Below are 21,764 nucleotides of genomic sequence, written 5' to 3'. Positions count from 1 at the left end.
CCCCTGCCGCGGACCCCACAGGACTGTGCTGGAGGGAAAGTTGAACCATGAATCTGAAATGATCAACAGTGACAAGTGTTCCCGGGGAAGCATGAATTACAGCTGAATGGAAACATCTTCTAACCGTGCTTTCTTCTACAGCAAACCCCTCGAGGGAGTTAAGGAACCTACTTTGACTGTGCTGGTTGCCCCGCCTCCCATCTCCCACCCCTTGGGTCCAAGGTCCTAATCAAAACCTCACAGGTCCCCTTGGGGGCTGATTCCAACAGGATATGAGCCCTGCAAGGGGGCCTTTCTTTCTCACCTTACACTCCCTTATTCCGACTTTAACATTAAGTCAGCTTTAATTTAAAGCTGCTTTCTACCAGAACATATAAAATCCCCCGGGTCCTACTGAGAAGAGAGCAGTTTAGAACTGGGGAGCTCATTAACCCTTCTCAACAGCAGCGGGGACAAACATTCCAGCGGTCAGGTGGGACGACTCCATCCCTTCCTAAAGCAAGATGATGTAAATGAGGCTACTTCTGCTTGAGGGTCTGAGCTTCAATTCAAAAGAATCATCCTGTATTGCCAAATCAGAAAGGATTTCAGGGTCTTTTTTTTTTTTCTTACGGCTGCACTACGCGGCACGTGGGATCTTAGTTCCCTGACCAGGGATCAAACCCGCACCCCCCTGTAGTGGATGCATGGAGTCTTAACCACTGGACCGCCAGGGAAGTCCCAATCTCAGGGTCTTGAGTCTCGCTGTCCTTAACAGCCGGAGCTGGGGTCTCAGGGGGCCTCGGGTCAGACTATCCGGAGGTCAGAAGAGCAGCAGGAAAAGGAATCTTGTAAGGTAAATGAATGAACAAATCAATGAGAGGCAAAAGCAAATGCTGGAAACCAAGAAAGGGCCAGAGCGGGGGATCTGGGCTCTACGAGTCAGCTGTGTGGCTGGTTTGGGTCAGGAAATTAAAAAAACAGAGCCTCCTACTCCACCCTTCCACCTCCAAAAAAAAAAAAGCCTATCTGAAGAATTCTTGTCAGAGCTGTCTGTCCATGAAAGGGCTTTTTCATCATTTGTTGGTCAGCAATGAACCACCTGTGACAAGCTTTAATAATCTTCCCTTTGTACCTGGGAATGTGTGCTTGGGAATTACACCAGACAGGCTAAAGAGCCTTGAATTCCTGTCAAAAGCAGGATGCATATGAAATATAAGAACATGCATGAATCTGCTATCTGATTAAAACGGTTCTTTGGGGGCATTCAATCAGATAAACACCCAGGCTTACAAAGAATGGCCAGTCTGCCCAAAGCCAGCCTTTCAAGCTTATAAATATCCACAGACCTAGGTATTCTTTACTTTATTAAGAAATAGGTTCCAAAATGTGCCACATGGTGGTTGCAGGTTTGAATGCCAACAGGAGCAGGGCAGGCAGCGGACAGGGGCAGGGCTGGCCACCTAGGGACAGGGTTTGGGGGAGGGGGCTAACTGCTGCCAGGTGGAAACTGGGCCCAGTCTTTCTAGATCTGATCTTTCTCAGGAGAAGCTGATTTTTATAGAACACTGAGTGATTTTTAAAATTGCTGTTTTTCTTTTAAACACAGCATGGAGCAAACAAAACACAGCCTGCTACTTCTAAGAATCAGTGGACAGGGCTTCCCTGGTGGTGCAGTGGTTGAGAATCTGCCTGCCAATGCAGGGGACACGGGTTCGAGCCCTGGTCTGGGAAGATCCCACATGCCGCGGAGCAACTAGGCCCGTGAGCCACAATTACTGAGCCTGCGCGTCTGGAGCCTGTGCTCCGCAACAGGAGAGGCCGCGATAATGAGAGGCCCGCGCACCGCGATGAAGAGTGCCCCCACTTGCTGCAACTAGAGAAAGCCCTCGCACAGAAACGAAGACCCAACACAGCCATAAATAAATAAATAAATAAATAAATAAATAAACCCAAAGTTTAAAAAAAAAAAAAAGAATCAGTGGACAACGTGGTAGAATAAAAGGCCACTCCCTGATCCAAATTTCCTGATCCTACACTTGAAATTCAGCCTCTTATGACTTAACTCTGATAAAAACAAGTATTTGAAAAGGAAGAATGGCATCATCTCCATAAAAATTTAGCCACTTAGAAACAACTATTTACTTAAGTCCATTCTGGACCAATACTAATGTGATATGGGACAGGACTTTTGCATGTATGGCCACGGATGAGCTAATACCAAGGAAGGCTCATTTGACAGTTTTCTACAGTGTCCCAAAAATCCCATAGTCCTGCCTTACACAGGACCCCTATCTTCTGAGCAACCAAAATCTTATTTCAAAATTCTACCCCAGTGGTTAATACATAACATTGATGGAGGATTTTTTCCTTAAGTTCCCGACCGCTGTTCTTTGACCTCACTCTCAGGTCCAAGGGCCTGGCAATGTGATGGTGGAGCCCCACCAGCCTCCTAAATCTCTCTGGGTTAACACTCCACACTCCATCGTGCACACATCTGAATGCTGGCATTGTCCGAGGCCTGGAGCTGAGGTTCAGACACGAGGAGGCATTCAGGGGACCGACAGGGATGTGGTTATGGAGGAAAAAAAAAACCCAAGGCTGCAAAGGGACGGGAGATTGCCGGCCCCGCCTCAAGGCCACGGGCTTACCTTTCCCCAACGGTTTTTATCCTCACTCTTTGCAACAGGGTTAAGAAATGCAAAATGAGACAACTGGGACCTTTCATGCATGCTGAGAGATGTACAGAGAGATTGAATATGCGAGGCTCTCCATCATGACATTATTTATGACAGCCACAGGTGGGGGACCACCTAAATGTTACACTTGGGAGACAGAGAAATTAATCTGTGGTGTATCTAAGCAGCAGAATATAGAGCAGCCACTAAGAATATTCTTACCATTGATAGTTACCGGAAAGGGATAATGCAAGGGAACAAATCAAGGTCATCGAACATATATTGTATATATACAGAAGAGAAACAGGTAGGAAAAACACCAAAACATTTTTGGCTTTTTTTTTCCTGTAATTTTTTTTTTTCTTCTATAATAAGCTAATGTTACTCTTATAATTAGTGCGGGGGGGGGGGGCGGAACTAAAAATAAAATCTGCTTCTAGATTAGCTGTACCTTCACTGTATACCCCTTTTTCTTATATCACCCCTGTCTGCATTACTCCCAGCTTCTGACATTCTAATGGATGCAGGAATGCTCTCCATCTACAGACTCTGATGTCTGGAGGAGAGACCCACTCGCTCTTTGCCCATCTCTCACGGCCACTTGCAAGGGGGCCATTTCAAGGTTACTGTGGACCAGAGGAGAAACACATCCTTTTTGGTTTTCCCTTCTAAGGGCCGGATCCTGAAGAGATGGACGGTGAAGGCAAGACACTCAGAAGGTAGGCTTCTGGGGTCTGGCAGAAGACGGTTATTATCACCAAGCTTGGAAGCTTATAAGATGAGAAAAGAGGGAAGGGACACACACAAAAGGTGCCACTGAGTTTTGGAGATCCCAGACACAACACTGGCTCAGTGCAGGTGTCCCAAGGGGACCGGAGTAGGTAGAAATAATTGGACACTCTGGAACTTCACCCAGTATCCGCCCTGAGCTCCCCAAACGCAAGTGCTTCACTCTCTGCAACACTTGTGAGTTGACAAAGCACTTTCAAGCCATCATGCCATGGGTAGGGACGTGGTCCTGTGGGGTTACGAGCCCCACCTCTGGACATGGACTGCCGGGTTTTGTTTCTTTGTTTGTTTTTGTTTTTTTTTAAATTTATTTATGGCTGTGTTGGGTCTTCGTTTCTGTGCGAGGGCTTTCTCTAGTTGTGGCAAGCGGGGGCCACTCTTCATCGCGGTGTGCGGGCCTCTCACTGTCGCGGCCTCTCTTGTTGCCAAGCACAGGCTCCAGACGCGCAAGCTCAGTAATTGTGGCTCACGGGCCCAGCTGCTCCGCAGCATGTGGGATCTTCCCAGACCAGGGCTCGAACCTGTGTCCCCTGCATTGGCAGGCAGATTCTCAACCACTGCGCCACCAGGGAAGCCTCGGGCTGCGGGTTTTAATCTCGCCAGCCGTATGACCTTGGGAATATTCCTTAGCCAATCTATACCTCATTTGCAAACAGCACGATCACAGTAATTCTGGGTGGTAAGGGATGCCCATAACGCGGTGCCCGGCACAGAGCAGATAAGCAACAGGTGACCCCTTCTTACCACTGGCAGCATCACCGCTACCCTCACTGCTCCGTCTCTTCTCTAAGGGCCATGAGCTCCGTGTGATGTATCAGCCCCTCTTTACCTACGAGGAGGCTGAGTGCAGCTTAAAATCACACCGCTAATCAAGTCCGCCCTGGCAGTGACACACGACCCGCAGCTGCACTGCGGGGTAAGGAGGGGTAGTGCGATGCCCCCATCTTTCAGAAAAATTAGTGGAAATGAAGGTCTTGAAATGCCAGTGCGAGACGACAGAACACACAGCAAGCCAACATTTTAGCAAAACTCAGCTGACGCCCCACACAGCGACACCACACACACGGACGTGCTTTAGAAGGGTGAGTAACGGAAAGCAAGGCGAAAAACTGGATCTATAATGTACAACTGTGCTCTTAAATTTTTAAAATAGGCTAATAATTAAAGGGTGAGGAAAATTCTAACATATGCAAAGAATTATCTCTGCAAAGGTACTCAGATATTGAGAACAGTGGGCAGCTCCGAGGCAGAGGTCAGGGGAGGGGCCCCGTGTAGAGACTGTGAGAAAGGAGGGGGCGGGGCGCCTCAGGGGAAGAAGCAGATAGACTTCTTGCTCTGCGCCCTGAGCAGGGGTGGCCACACAGAACATTCTACACATTACCCAGAACTTGTAACTAAGGGCTCTGAAATCACTGAGGTACTCAAGGCACAGCCACATACAGCAGGCCACTTTCATTCACACTCACACACACACCTATGCACATCCACACGCCACACACGCTCAAACAGCAGCTGTGCACACATCACGTGCACGTGTTCACACCCACACTCGTGCACATATGTACACGTGCCCACACGCGCACACACACACACGCACGCACACATAAACCCTACAGGACCATGAAAACCATCTGGCTTTCTCAAGGATGTGACTTAACCCACTTCACCCTCTTTCCTTCCTTGTACTATAGTGTGATTCTGTACCAGAGAAACATACAACTGTAATTCTACATATATGCCCACATTTAGGAAAAATCTGGGTAACTCTACACCCGAACATAAACAGTGGTTATCACTACGTAGTGAGAATTACAGGTTATGTTTATCAACTTCTTTAGACAAATGAACGAGTCCCAGGGTGGATTCCATCTGCTTGGAGGAGAGCGCTTCCTTGACCACTCACGCCAAGAAGGACATGTTAAAAGTTGTATCACAGTGACCCCCCTCCACTACACCCCACCTCCAACACTGCCAAATATCCTACAAACGATGGGATGCTGTCAGGGCTGAAGCCTGCTCGCCCAAGCATCTTAGGACCACTTCTCTCCGGCCAGATTACATCTGTCTCATTTCCCCTGGGAGTTTACTGTACGGGCGGGGGGTCGGGGGGTGGGGGCAGTGCCCCCCAGGCTGTAATCAATAGCTGAATAAAGACACTTCAAGGCTTCCCAGGCGGAATGTGCACAGGAAACAAATTTAGGAAATCCTGCTTTCTGTTACAGGAAATGAATCCTAGGCCAACTGGTAGAAATTACTCCAGGAGCTCCGAAGTAAAGAGGATACTGGCTTCTGTATGTATTCCATCAACTGACCTTGCCCGCACCAGCCAGGTTTTATTGATATAGAATTTCAAAGGTAGGATTCTAGACCCAGCCACTCCTACGTGGAATCCCACAGGGATCTGGAAACAGTACAGCTTTCTGAAAGATTTCACTGGAACTAGATTTAACCTATTTTCTGTCAGACGGTATACTTACATAAACAGATTTATATTTTCAGGTACGCATCTTTTGAAGTAGTTTAAAAAGCTGGTGAGTAAAATATTAACAGTGGTTAGTAGGATTATGGTTTACTTTTTTTTCTTCTCTATATTTTCATATCTTCTATCATAAACATGAAATGACTGTGTAATAAAAAAAAATAATAAAGCTGTGGGGAAAAGGAAACCAAGAAAGTAACACCGACCTCTGTGAAGACACCAAAGACCAAAAGAAAATACCTTTTTTTAAAAAAAGCAAACCACTATTCAGAATCTTAGAAAAACAAAACAAATCTGAATCCAAAGGCAATTAATGGACAGCAGAGATAAAGGGCTCTTCTCTTTCACAAAAAGGAGCTGAAAAGCACAAAGCATTCCATGGAAGATTTACCTTCATGGAAAAATCTTTGCACAGCCCTAAAACAAATATATCGAAGTTCAGTGGGAACCAGGGGTGTGGGACAGGCATTAAAGACCGTCACACATGCATGTCAAAAGCCAATCGGAGCCCAGAGGCACAAGTGCTGATCGGATCACCAACGTTTAATTTAAATTCTATCAAATACCCACAAGCTACTGGTCCCCGGTCCATAACTACCAAGAATCTGGTCCTTTCTCACACGGACCATTCAATGGTATCATCCTCCCATTCCCAAACGGAAAAGCAAGATCAAGCAGACTAACCCTGGTCAAGATACGGTGACAAATATGACAAGCTTTTGGTTCCAGGGCACAAGTCTCAGTAGGCTCATCCATACCTATCCCCCACCTCCCCCTTCTCTCTGCACACAATTCCCATCTCAGAATTTGGCCAAGGGTTACCATATTTTTCACCCCTAAAAAGCCTGGTTCAAATATCAATGGTCACGGATGAACTGGGCTTCACAGCTTGAGCTCTTCCACAAACACCAAGCAGATGAGAAGGAGTCGTCTCCCAGGGGACACATTCCATTGCCCCAGAAAAGGAGGGAGAAGAGACTGGGCAGGGAAAGACACACCCAAGTGTCCTGCCATTTCTGATCTTTGGAAAAGATTCTTATTGTGCCACCCTCCCCCCGCCCGCACGATCACATCAACCACTGGTTCACGGATATTCTCAGATGAGTCCAGACCTCCAAAACACTTCACGTACCAGAGAAGCCCCTCCCTCCTTCTTAAAACGAACAAAAACCATCATCATCATCATTATCATCATAACTGAGAGTCCTTGCAACATTGGTGGAAGAGTAAAATGCTTAAAAAAAAAAAAAAAAAAATCCCGGGAAGCACTCTGGTAATTTACGTCATGAGCCTTAAACATACTCATTCAGTTTGACCCACAGGATTTACTGACCACATACTAAGGGCCTCACAACACCCTCCTGTGGGTCCCATGTCACAGACACACAGTGAGGATAAGAAACCCGCTCAGGTGTGGAGCTGGGAACCCAAGATTCATGCGCTCAACTGTCTCACTCCTGCCGCCCCAAGGGGTGTGGGCTGCTGCCTTGTTTAACGTAGACTCCACAGTGCCTGGCCCATGGGAGGCACTCAAAAATACCTGGTGAATTAATGAACCCTGTCACACCATTTCTAGAAATAGCAAGTGTAAGGATACTCGCTGCAAATGTTTATAAATACTGTTGCTCAAAAATAGAAATAACCTAAATTCCAATAATATGAGAACAGTTGAAGATATTAGGGTCCATACCGTAGGCAGTGAATCTGAAAAACTGTGTTTTAATAATGTTCAAGAAAATTGAGAAACAGGTATGATAAAATATTAGTGAAAAAAGAACAAATATAGGCAAAACCCATAACTATATTAAAATGCTCATTTTTTAAAGAAAAAGATACATGAAAACCTAGTGGAGGGGCTATATATCAAATTAATAAAAATTAATATTTAGTGGTTTCTGAAAAATGGTTTAGTAAAAGGATTAAGAGTTTGGGCTCTGAAAACAAACTCCCTGGGTTAAAGCCCTGACCCTGTCACTTAGGGGACTGGTGTTGTAACGTAAGTTAGCCACAGAAAACGGCAACTTTACCAGGAGGAAACCTGGGAGACACCACCTTAGCCAAGAAACCTAAGTTAGCATCTCCGAGACCTAGACACGCCAACATCATGCATCTCCGGATACCGTGCACCGAGGACAGTGCCAGAAATGCATAACCTGAGTCAACATCCTAAGAAAATGTGAGACAAATACAAACTGAGGGACATTCTACAAAACAGATAACCTGTACTCTTCAACAGAGTCAAGGCTGTGACGGTCAAGGAAAGCTGAGGAACTGTTCCAGGTTAAAAGAAACTCCAGATGGTCCAGTGGTTATGACTCCGAGCTTCCACTGCAGGGGGACATGGGTTCGACCCCTGGTTGGGGAACTAAGATCCCACATGCTGCACAGCTTGGCCAAAAAGAAAAAATAAATTAAAAAAATAAAAATAAAAGAGACACCAGAGGCAGTACAACTGAATGTGGTGTGTACTCCTGGATTGGTTACTGATCTGGGGAAAATGTTTTTTTCTTTTTTTGTAAAAAAGTGAGTGGGACAGTTGATGCAATTTTAATAAGATCTGCAAGTTAGATAACAGTACTGTATCAATGTTAATTTCCTGATTCTGATAAATGTCCTTGTTTTGTAGGGAGATATTTAGGAAAGTATTTTTAGGAAATATTTAGGAATAAAAGGGGATCATGCCTGAAGCTTACTCTTCAAAGGTAAAGATAAAGCAAAAGCAGAAAAGTGTTCACATTTGAAGAATCTGAGTAAAGTTTTGGTAAAGGGGACTTCTTTGTGTTAATTTTACAACTTTTCCAAAAATCTGAAAGTATTTCAAAATTAAAAAGTCTAAAAAAAAAAAATCCAGGGAAGATATAAAAATGCACAGCACAGGGAATACAGCCAATATTTTATAATAACTTTATATGGAGTATAATCTCTAAAAATATCAAATCACTCTGTTGTACTCCTGAAACTAATATAATATTGTAAATCAACTATACTTCAATTAAAAAATAATAAGAGAAAAGAAAAGTCACTATACTTTGAACTCTTAAAAAAAAAAAAACAAAACTAGGAACTTCAGGCTAAATATTTAATCTCTCTGTCCTTGACTTTTCTCTTCTGAAAATGGGGATAATCATAGTACCGCTTAGTTGCTGGGAAGATTTAATGAATAATACACAGTATGTCAAATGGGACCTGATGTGTACCAAATACTCAAGGGAAGTTACCTATTGTTATCTTTCATGAGTGAAGTTGCAAATAACCCATTTCCCTCTTTATATTCTTCTGAAATTTCCAAATTTTCCACACTACAAAAAATTGTTTCCATAATCAGAATAAAATTTTTTTTAAGGAAAGAAAAAAGAAAGGAAGGAAGGAAGACTGGAAAGAAAAAAAAAACAAAATGTTAACAGACTGGTAAAACACGGACTGTGTCTTAACTACACTCAAGTCAGGGGGCAAAGGATATGATACCATTTTCATGCTGGGCGAGGGAGTTCTCTGCCTATACCTACACAGGAGGCGTTCCTATCATATGGCACCCTAAGAGAAAAAGCAGTTAGGGGCTTCTTACAGAAAACACTACACAGGCAACTGTATTACCAGGTCCTATGCTCTTGAACACGGAATTAAATGAATCCTTTCAGCTTTAGCAAGAGTTGATGCTTAGATAAAAAAATATGTGGCTTACTAGACTTCATCAAAATTTAAAACTTCCACGTTTCAAAGGACACCATCAAGAACATAAAAGATAGAATGGGAGAAAATATTTGGAAATCATATATCTGATAGGAGGCTTTTATCTCAAATACATAAAGAACTCTTACAACTCAATAACAAAAAGACACATAACACAATTAAAAGTGGGCAGAGGACCTGGATAGACATTTATTTCTCCAAGGAAGATACATAAAGGGGCCAATAAGCATATAAAAAGATGCTCAACGTTATCAACATTATTAACCTTTGGTATCAGAAACACAAATCAAAACCACAATGAGATTTCACTTCACACTCACTAGATCGGCGAGAATCAAAAAGAGGGACGGTGACAAGTGTCGGCTAAGATGCAGAGAAACTGGAACCCTCGTACCTTGCAGGCGGGAATTTAAAACGGTGCAGCCACTTTAGAAAACAGTGTGGCAGTTTCTCAAAAGGCTAAACATAAATTTAACATGACCCAGCAATCCCGCTCCTATACGTACGCCGAGAGAAATGAACACATATGTCTGCGCAAAAACCTGGACACATGTTCATAGCATAATAGCCCCCCAAAGAAAATACACATATATATATATATATATATATTATACACATAGAAAATATATAAACAGTCCAAACGTTCATCAACCAAAGAATGGATAAACAAAACACGGTATTATCCATTCAATGGAATATTGTTCACCCATAAAAAGGCATGAAGTATTGATACATGCTACTACATGGATGAATCTTGAAAATACATGCTAAGTGAAAGAAGTGAGACACAAAATGTGTGTGTATGTTTCCATTTGTATGAAATGTCCAGAATAGGCAAATCTACAGAGATAGAAAGTAGGTCAGTGAGGCTTCCCTGGTGGCGCAGTGGTTGAGAATCTGCCTGCCAGTGCGGGGGACGCGGGTTCGAGCCCTGGTCTGGGAAGATCCCACATGCCGCGGAGCAACTAGGCCTGTGAGCCACAACTACTGAGCCTGCGCGTCTGGAGCCTGTGCTCCGCAACAAGAGAGGCCGCGATAGTGAGAGGCCCGCGCACCGCGATGAAGAGTGGCCCCCGCTTGCCGCAACTAGGGAAAGCCCTCGCACAGAAACGAAGACCCAACACAGCCAAAAAATAAATAAATAAATAAATAAGTTTAAAAAAGAAAAGATGACTACTATCTAAAAAAACAAACAAACAAAAAAAACCACTGACCTGTACGTATCTGTCAAACGGGCGACTGTATGGTATGTGGATTATATCCTAATTATGCTGTTTTTTAAAAACAGCGCCCCTTATGCGCTGGCCGTCTGAACCACAAACAAGATCTCTCGCTGCTTCCTAACTCAGGATGTATCTCAAGTCCAAGGCTACTCCTTCTAGAGGAAGATCAAGGGCTGCAGGCATCTGCCAGCGTGTTTCCCTAGCGGCCCAGCATCGTCCGGGATCCCGCTGCCCTGACAGGCAGCCCCAGCCAGAGCGCGTGGGAAATGGGCAGGGCACCCCGCGTGCCCGGGGCTTACCTCGTCCGGGCTGGACGCCTGGTACACGCGGCAGGAGTCCTCGTACTGTTTCTCCGCCTCGGCCTGGTCGGTGACACCGTTGGACTCGTACACGGGGGTGACATTGTGGCACAGCGCGATGGCCTTGACGGCTTCGTGCACGCGGCTGCTCATGGTCCGCCGCACTTTGGTGGTGAGCGCGGGGCCCTTCTGAGCGGGCGGGTCCTGGGATTGCTATGAGAAGAGGAAACCAACGAGGAAGATGACCAGAGACACGGAAGGACCTCGAGAGAGAAGAAGAACGACGCTGCGGAGTCGCTGCTTCTCTTTCAGCTGCTCTGACACATGTCACTCTGGGGGTGTCTCCAGTACCACTGCCATGAGGGCGTGTGAGTCAGGGATCCAGTCATGGGCGCTCAGCCAAAAACAAAAATGCAAAATAAAAAGAGGAAAAAATGACAGTTTAGTGAATGTGGGGGACGCTACCTGGGAACATGTGAACGTGCCTTCCTTTGGGTGGTGCTGGGGGCCTCTGACCGAGTGGGGACCCCATTACACTTCAAGTGATGCTGCTGCTTCAGACCAGGGCTTCCAGACCTCAGCACTGCTGACATTTGGGGCAGATAATTCTCCGTTGGGGCTGGCGGCGGGGGGAGCGTCCTGTGCACAGTGGGATGGCTAGCAGCTTCTCTGGCCTCCATCTACTAGATGCCAGAAGCAACCCCCAGTTGCAACAGGAGAACAAAAGTGTCTTCAGATGTTGCCAATTGCCCATGGAGACCAAAATCATGCCTGGGTTGGAACTGCTGTTTTAAATGTACATTCCTCTTGGTTTAAAATTGAAGACAGGGGACTTCCCTGGCGGCACAGTGGTTAAGAATCCACCTGCCAATGCAGGGGACACGGGTTCGAGCCCTGGTCCAGGAAGATCCCACATGCCGCGGAGCAACCAAGCCCGTGAGCCACAGCTACTGAAGCCCACGCGCCTAGAACCCGTGCTCCGCAACGAGAAGCCACCGCAAGGAGAAGCCCACGCACCGCAACGAAGAGTAGCCCCCGCCCGCCGCAACCAGAGAGAAAAGCCCGCGCACAGCAACGAAGACCCAACACAGCCAAAAATAAATAAATTTTTTTTAAAAATGAAGACAACAGTATGGATGGGGGCTCTAGAGGGTAACAAGCAACCAAGGGCAGGTCCAGGGAGAATATCAGTAACAACCAGAAAGAAGCCTGGCTGGCTGAACACACTGCAAAATGGTACCTAGAAGTCCACTTAGGGTAGATTTTCAAGAGTAAACTCAAATGTGCTCAAGCTTTGCCTTCCACACTGGCCACGGACCCTAACTCTTGTCTAAGAAGCAGTTCTGTTGCTTACACAGCCCTCATCCATTCCTTCATTCATACCTTTCAACACACAGCTTGGCCTCCTAATGGGTTAAGTTGGGGAAGACGTTTTGAGCAACATGGTAAAAAGAGTACTGAAGGCTGAGAAATCTGAGCCTGATTCTCGGGTGGGTGTGAACAGCTGTGTGACCTTGAGCAAGTCCCATCTGCCCTCTGGGCCTCGGTTTCCTGCAAATGAGAGGAGTGGGCTAGGGGGTGGTTTTCAACCCACATGCGGAGTAGAGAAATCCCGAGAAACCCACTCAGCACCATCAAACGTGGAGGACAAGCAACCCCATACCCATCTGTGTTACACACCAGGTACCATGAAGGACTAGCTTTGAATAAAGGGGTTCTACTGCCTTAAAATACAATAAAAAATTAAGACCACTAGAAAGAGACCACTTGCCAACAGTCTACGAGTTAGTGTTCAATAAAAAACAGTCCGGTGCCCTCCCATGACCCATCTGATTAGCCTCTCTCTCCAACCTCCTTCCTGCCTCAGGGCCTTTGCACTTACGGGACCCACTTCCTAGAACACTGTTTCCCACACCTCTGCAGAGCTAGCTCACTCCACCTCATCATTCAGGTCTCCATTCAATGTTTCCTCCTCAAAGACACCTCCCCTGAGCCCCCTAATCCATGCTGCCCCCTGTGCCCACCCCACTGGGAGCCATGCTTCCACGTTACCATGTGTGTTATTGTCTCCACTGGCTAAAACTGGATTCTTTACCTGATAACTCTCCCGTTAGACCATGAGAACAGAGAGCTTGTCTACTGAATTCTAGTACCAAGGGCAGTAGTAACTAGCAACAGATATTTGTTGAACAAATGAACGACTTAATATTCCTAAGATACTGGTGAGAAGTCCTCATTTGTCATGAACTTTTTTTCCATTTCTAAGAAGAAATAAATATCAAATTGACCAACATCAGTTCCAGATTTTAAGTCACAGTTAAGGACAAAAGACCTACAATAGTCTTCCTGCCTCTACAACTGAGTCTCGGAAGCTGGAGATGTCTGTGAAGTTACTGAATGCTGTGTTCCATTAAAAACATATTTTATCCAACAGAGCAGAAGCCATCCGATCTTTTAGAATGAATCACGTTTCATACCCATGAACACACGGTTGCCCAAAATAGAGAACAGATGGGTTATGAGAAACAAGAAAACGACTTTCATTTAATTTTTTAATACTATTTTTAGCAGTGGCATTATACTCCTCAGGTAATTAGACAATTACTAAATTATTCTGGTCATGCAGGCACACACACTGCTCTGGCTTCCTGCTCTGTTAACCTTTGGTGTCAAGAGGACACGAGTTTCACTTCCAGGCCAAAGGGCACGGCATGGTAACAATAATTAGAGTAATATATCAGAACTACAGTTTAAATGAATCATTATTTGCCAAGTGCTTTTAATCATAAAGAATTTAAGTTTAAAATTATAACGAGGACTGAAGATTTACAGAAAGGTTCCCTCTCCGGGAGAGACTAAATCAAGAACATTTTTTCTAAACTCTATAATTTATGTTCTAGCCGTGGACGCATGTCTTCATTTTTTTGCCCACATTCCTCAGCACCTGGACCAAATTATTACTTAACATTAGGAGCAATAACAAGACCTTTGACAAAGTAATTGCTCTGGCTGGCAAGTTTTAGTAACAGTGGATTTGAATGAAAGGCTGAGTTCAGGGCATCTTCCACAAACCTTCGGATTTTATAAGCAATCTGATTCTGTCTACAGAAGTCAAATATTTCCACTCCTATTTCAAATGTGGGATAACACAGAGCTTTGGGGTTTTGCATTCCAGGTGAAACCACACTAGGGCAAGGCAAAAAAGAGAAACACAGCCCAAATTTTTGCAAAGACCTCACTCTCAGATCAGGGAACCATTTGACAACAAACTAGAAAATGATGGTGACTGAACTGGACCAACATCACAGGCAGACTGGTTTACTATCTCCACGTTCATTCCTCTCTCTCTTAAATTGATACTTATCCCACTTTCCTACCAAGATGTTTCAGGGAAGAGGGGTCATAACCACTGATTCTGAAATTCTCTTTTAATTTGCAAATAAAAGGCTCACCCACACACCAAATGGCAATCTACATACACCATGAAGGCACTGGTAATTACCAGGAGCTCAGCTAGTGTTAGTATTGAGGCCCAGTCCCCAAACTTCCTCACATTCCCCATATGGAAGAGTTTCACATTGTACAGTGTTTATCTCTAGCCTCCTCCCCATAGGCCCTTTAACCTGCACACATTTCTTCTTACTTAAAAAATACCAGGGGAAAATAAAAACAGATGTGGTATCCACAGAGACAGGTTACAACTCTTTTTGCCCTGGGGGAGAAACCACTGGCCCTCTTAAGGAGGGAGGGCAAAATAGCCCCACGTGAGGTCAGAAGTTGGGTGAGGAATCAAGATCTCCGTATACAAAGGCCTCTGACTTGGGCCCTTCGGTGGATATCTCGCACCATGTGATGTTTTGGTCATTCTAGGGCAGCCCAGCCAACAAATGAGACACGGAGATTCAGTGAAAAAAACAGCCCTCCGTTTCTCGTTAATAATCCATGGCAGGGACATTTCCCAATGAGAACTCCAGCCTGTATTTCAGGAAACAGTAATACAGAAGTTAAATGCCGAGTCACCATGAATATCAATTTTCTTTCCAAATACAATGAAAACATCACCACTTACGAACATTCATAATATTACCAGATACGATGGATGGGCTGCAACCGGTAAAAATACACTATTGAAGAGAAGGCATTCCTGTTTCAATAGGCCTCCTTCACTCCCCAAATTGAGCTCAGAGCTGGTAACTCATTAACCTGAAAGGTCCACCTCCACAGAGACAGGCTTAGAGCTACCACTTCCAAGTGAATCAACTGCCTTACACGCTAAGCGACTGCATAAACACAGCGTTTACTGCTTAACAGTATACATTTTCCGCATGACAGAGGCAACAAATTTCAATTCGTTGAAACTGAACCACATATTACACAGGGGTTCTCGACTTGGGAGACTGTGCCCCCCCACTGGGCAGTGTCTGGAGATACTTGAGGGTGCGAGACAAAGCAGGTGCCGGGGGAGCGTGCTACAGGCATCGAGGTGGCAGAGGGCAAGGATGCTGCTGAACACCCTGCAGGGCACAGGGTGGTCCCCACAGCAAAAAATTATCCAGCCCAGATGTCAATATGCCCAGGCTGAGAACCGGACATGAAGCCGCTGCCACCGTAAAACCAGGGTTAGGATGGTGAGGCCAAACTGTGCACGAATGCTGAATTGGATATTGTCAATTTAAGATTTGGATTTTTCGCATTAATTTTGAGGTTTTTAAGTATTGCATTACAGTAAGATTTGTCTTGATGATGGCGTTTTCTTGCCATCTCAATAAATTTTGCTCCCTGGGTGCATGCCTCACTCTCCTTAACCCTACCCAGTCCTGGCCCTATTATAAAACCATTAAAAAGGATCATAATCATGACATGTGTGAAGAGAAAGAAGCTGGACAGTGTTATTCCAACAGTGGTTCTTAACCAGAAATGCCTCTCTGAATAACCAGTAAAGATTTTAAGAAGTATATATATATGCTTGGGCCCCTGACACTTAAAGAATAGAGTAGGGCCCAGGCATATATACATATTTTTAAACTTTACAGTTTTGATGCTCAACTCTAGTTTAAAAGAATTACAAAAATATGATGCCTTCTTGTTGAAAAGAAAAAAAGGAACAGAGAGAGAGAGAAACAAAGTACACATCTCCACAGACACACAAAGGCAGAGAAATAGCTTGGCATTTTATACACCCAGGTGTTAACACTGGCTATCACTGAGTGATGTGAATACAGGTGATTTCAATGTTTTTTATTTGTACTTATCCATGTTGTTTATTTTTTCTGCAGGAAAAAAAAAAATGTATCCTAAGAAAGTATTAGGAATTTTTTAAATCAGTAAAAAACAAAGTAAACTCTGTGTCACAGAGAAAAACACACAGATGAAAAATTCTTCCTCGAGAAAACATAACCTTCTCTGTTTCCTATGGATGCAGAAAGCAAGAGGTACACTATCTGGGACACAGCAAGCACTGACTACCGAATGCATCCTGTGTGTATATATCTTGTGCAGGAAAGTAAACCACAAACTCACACATTCACTAACATACTCATTAAAAAGAAAAGGAAAAAAATGCTCCGTAAATTCCAACTCTAACAAATCCTAAAACAATATCAGAGACAAAACGTTAAGTGAAAAATCACAGTTCCCAGATCAAAATACGTGAAATAATGTGAACTATGTTTTTTTGAAAAATAAGAATTTACATGTACAAAACAGCCTAGAAGAACACTCTTGGTCTTGGTCTTCTCTGACACAGGACACCACGAGCCTCCCACTTCCCATAGTCATCCATTTTTTTTTCAGATACATATATTAGTAAAAGTTAAAGATATTTCCACTTGCTGAGGGGAGTAAAATAAAACAGATGACTACATATTCCAGGTAATAAAGACTAGTCGTCTCAAAATACTTTGAATGTGTTGAGAAAAAATTTAAGCACCTTCCACACATGTATATTTAAATTGTATAAATATTGTATTGTGCATTATGAAACAACAAAAAAATTCTAAAATGATATGATAAAAATGAAAAGAGCATATTTCACAGAATTAGCTAATACCTCAAAATAACATATACTCAGGGTAAGTGGCACTGAGAATTATAGATTTTAAATTATAATTATTTAAAATTATAGATTCAAACTGTCATATCTGTCATAAGGGGCATGAAGCGCTGACACGCGTTGCAACCTTGGGGATGCCATGCCAAGTGAAATAAGCCAGGTGCAAAAGGTATTGACTGATTCCCTTCATCTGAAATGTCCAGAACAGGCAAACCACAGAGATAAAAAGTAGACGGGTGGTTGCCAGGGGCTGGGGGAGGGGTGGGAGTCTAAGAGATCGGGGGTCCCCCTTTGGGGTGGTGAAAACATTCTGAAATGAGAGAGCAGTGACGACTCCACAATGTTGAGAATATACTAAAAAACGCTGACCTGTACACTTAATGGGTAAATGTTATGGTTTGTGAATTCTCTCTCAGTTTTTTAAAGGTGCCAATAAGTAAATGAATAAGCCAGAGGAAAAATCATCACATCTCCTTAGCCTGTCATGGGTTTCTCATAACGTGTTGGCCATTTCCTTGTGGTTTACTTGGGCTTGTATTGATCATCTGGAGTTTCCCTGCAGGAATCTTGTAAAGCCGCCTGCCCTCTTTCCTCTTTACGAGGTTACTTTAGTTAAATAACATCCCTAAAACCAGTCACCTGGACACTCATAAAACACAATCTGAATTTCAATGTTCTGAAAATAAACAATCGTAGAATTCCAACTCCTTTCGCAGGACACCTCAAGGACTGTGCCTGATAAAAGTTCATCTGATATATGGAGTGGGGGTCCCAGGGTCAATCTTAAAGCTATTAGTAAAGTTTAAATTTTGCTTTAATTTTGAAGATGAAAACGAAATGTGAATAGACATTCTAATCTTTTCCTCCTGCACCTCAATGGGTCTCCTTGCAAACTCTGTTTTGGAGTCCAGATTTAGACACTGACATTCTGAAAAATAAGGACGAACCTCAGATGTGCGGTAGCTATTCTCAAACTCTGTTTTACTTTGGAATCACCTGGTTCACCTGTTAAAACTGTAGGTCCACGCACCACTCCTAGAGATTCTGACTCTGTCCCTAGCGATCTGAGCCAGGAGTTCCAAATACTCTACTTTAGGAGACACTGTTGTAACATCCTATTATTAAACTCTAAAAGTCAGATGAATGGCTGTAATGGGCTCAGGAGAATCATCTGGGGTGGTGGGTGTGGTCTAATACTGGATTGTGGGGATGGTTCCACAACTTTGTAAATTTACCTAAAAAAATCATTGAATACTACAGTTAACATGGCTGAATTTTATGGTATGTATGTTATACCTCAATAAAGCTGTTTAAAAACCACAGGAAAGCCTTCGTATTTGTCATCACAAAAATAGTCATGTGTTTACCGCAGGGCTTTTCGATGTCCCGAGAGAAGGATGCACGTGGCCTCGGGGGGTGGAGTGTGCACACCAGCCTCGGTCTTTCCCCATCACACTCAGCTACTTTAAACCCAAGGCTGGGACGGGCAAATCAATTTACGAGCTTCCGCTGAGGAAGGGTGATGAGTTAAGTGTCCACGGTAAGGACTTCCCTAGTGGCACAGTGGTTAAGAATCTGCCTGCCGATGCAGGGGACACAGGTTCGATCCCTGGTCAGGTAAGATCCAACATGCCACGGAGCAACTAAGCCCGTGCACCACAACTACTGAGCCTGCGCTCTAGAGCCCACGAGCCACAACTACTGAGCCCGCGTGCCACAACTACTGAAGCCCGCAAGCGTGCCACAACTACTGAAGCCCGCAAGCCTAGAGCCAGTGCTCTGCAGCAAGAGAAGGCACCGCAATGAGAAGCCCGCGCACCACAACGAAGAGCAGCCCCGGCTCGCCACAACTAGAGAAAGCCCGTGCGCAGCAACAAAGACCCAATGCAGCCAAAAATTTAAAAAATAAATTAAAATTAAAAAAAAAAAAGGAGTTCACGGTAAGAACTTTTAAGACTTTACACAGTGTTATCTGTGCTAAACCAAAAATGGGCTACAAAAGCTGAACTACACAAATATCCTGAGAAAGGATGGCTTCTGTCAATACCACAAGCTCTTAAAAATACCACCAGCATGGGCAGGGGTGTGCCTCCCGCCGGGGTGCACCCCAAGGTCTACGAAGCTGTCTAACGTGACCGTCGGCAGCCGGTGCCGCTGATACAGGGCTGACAGGCAGGCAGGACTCGGCCAGGTGCTGAGAAGCTAACGATCCACACGGTGACCCCTCAGGAGGGGCCCGGGAGGCATTGGGACCGAGGGTTCAGAGGGAAGAATATTCCAAGACACAGAAACGAGGCGGCTCACCTTGCCCTGAATGCCGCAGGCAGTGGTGTAACGGGGTGAGCGGGAGGAGAGGGTGAACAGTGGGAGAGGTGGCGGCAGGGGAGGCAGGCCACGCTGGACCACGTGGAAGCCTCAGACCCTGCGAGGGAGCTGCCAGTACCAGGGCGATCCTGTGCTCCCGGGAGGGAGACAGGGAAAGCCTGCAGGGCAGTCACTGCAGACAGCCAGGCAAGGGAGAGTGTAGTTCCTGCCTAGTGAGCGAGAGGGGATGAAGACAAAAGGCCAAACAGGTGATCTGGGGGGAGCAGGTGGTCATGGGGCAGGAAGCAGGGGCACTTCCCAAATCCCTGGACGGAGCTAACAGGGTAAATGGGAGTGGTGCTTACTAAAACAAGAACAGCTTAAAGAAGCAAGTGTACGGAATGCAGGAAAAATGTCGGGATGGTGGGTGCACCGTCCTCATGACCCACAAGCGGTGATGCCAAGTATGCAGGTGTATTCCAGGCTAAAGCTCCTGGTCGGGCCGACACAGACATGGGAGCCATCAGCTTCAATAGGGTGACAGAAGCTGGATAAGAGCAGAACCCCCTAGAGAGGGACACACAGAGCCCAGCACAGACACCACGTCACCTCACAGAGGAAGACGGGTCAAAGAGAGAGAAAGGAACCAGGGGCTGACTGTGGCTTTTCCTCTTGGTCCAACCAAGCCCTTGTGATTTTTTTAATAGTCTTAAAGTCCATCTTTGAAGAAGAACAATGGACCATTTGGGGACAAGCCACGATGACCACACAGGGAGCCTAGAAGAATGACAAGTGCTTCGTGGCTGGTAGTAGGTGATGACGTGACATGGATCAAACAAACTGTTCTCCACTTAAAATCCACCCCCACTTCCACACTATCCCCTGCCCTGCCATTTTCAGGAGATACCCCGGAAATCCAGGTATGCAGGCTAGCGAACATTCCGGAAAATTAAATGTTGACTATAACTGTATCACAAAGCATTTAGAGAGTCCACCTCTAACTCTTACACAAAAATACATTTTTAATTGGCCTTCTGACTATGGAATCATTATCTATTTGGACAAATTTAAGCAAAACATGGCCTTTTTATTCTATTGCCCCCAAACAAGTGTCATGACACGTAGCTGGTCTAATGCAGTCCATCTTAGCCCTGGGTGTGTCTCAGAATTACCAAGGGATTTGTTTGTTTTGTCATCTTTCTTTTAAAACACAGAAGCCCAGACTCTCCTGTCATCTTAATGAGTCAGAATCTCTAGGGTACCACACCCAAGTTAATGTCTTTTGTTTTGTTTTTACTCTGTTTTTAAAACATCACCAGTAATTCTGATGAGCAGCCAAGGTGGGGGACCCGCTGGTTTAACTTTTTAGGACTCTTAGGACACTTACAAGTAATACCTTTCTCTAAAAAAAAAAATGACCGGTTTTGAAAAACCTTGTAGGGGGTGAAAATCAGGAGCAGAGAAGTTGACCATCATCTCTGATAATTTCTTCCATGAGATTGCTGAGTTGAAAAGAGATGAGGAACTAAAGTGATCGGTTATACCATGATTATGTCACAAGCAGCCCATTAATTATGCTGCTTTGGCTCATAATGGGGGAAAAGGAAAAAGTAATTACGCATGTTTGTAAACTTGAAGGAAAACCAACCATTAGGTTCTCAAAGTTCTTTCTGGCACCAGTTACTAGCAAATAATTTTTTCTTATGTTTTCCCCAGTATCCATTAGTATTTCAGTAGATTAACCCTGGGGATGAGGAAGATGGGGAAAAAACCTCAAATGCAGGTCTATTCAAAATGTGAAGGATTAGTGGTTGCCAGGGGTTTGGAAGGAAAGGTGGGGTTGGGGGAAGTGAGGAGTGACTGACTGTCCATGGGTACAGGGCTTCCTTTCGGGGTGATGAAGATGAAATTGACTGTGGTCATGGTTACACAACTCTGAGTATACAAAAAAACACCCAACTGTACACTTTTAATGAGTGAATCGTATGGTATTATGAATTCCTCTCAATATAGGTGTTAATAAATGTAAAACAATTGTTTGGGTATCAAAACAGAAGGCTTTACCTGGGTGTAAATACTAAAAATGTGGCTTTGTACTTCATCCATTGAGTCGAGGCCATAGGCCACGGTGCCTAGATGGAGCCGTTTGAAAACCATCTCATTCTGGGTAAGAGTTCCTGAAACACAAGACAAATGAGTAACTGCCTACATCCCGGAGCTCTTATTATTATTAACAGTAATGATAGCTATTTGGCTCTTTTTTTTTTTGAG

At 44.6% G+C, this 21,764-nt stretch overlaps 1 protein-coding gene across 1 annotated transcript in view; it reads right to left on the bottom strand.

Annotated features, from left to right (window-relative positions):
- ATP9A (ATPase phospholipid transporting 9A (putative)) overlaps positions 1-21,764 on the bottom strand; it is a 134,405-nt gene that overhangs the window by 42,864 nt on the left and 69,777 nt on the right. The window contains exons 13-14 of the mRNA XM_061209403.1: positions 21,558-21,670; positions 11,138-11,350 (exon numbers count right to left, since the gene is read on the bottom strand). Coding sequence (XP_061065386.1) covers positions 11,138-11,350; positions 21,558-21,670 — 326 coding nt within the window. The remainder of the gene's footprint in view (positions 1-11,137; positions 11,351-21,557; positions 21,671-21,764) is intronic.

This window comes from Eubalaena glacialis, chromosome 13 (assembly GCF_028564815.1).
Source record: "Eubalaena glacialis isolate mEubGla1 chromosome 13, mEubGla1.1.hap2.+ XY, whole genome shotgun sequence".
NCBI lineage: Eukaryota > Metazoa > Chordata > Mammalia > Artiodactyla > Balaenidae > Eubalaena > Eubalaena glacialis.
The sequence above is the reverse complement of the archived record's forward strand: the minus strand, read 5'-3'. Positions and strand labels throughout refer to the sequence as shown.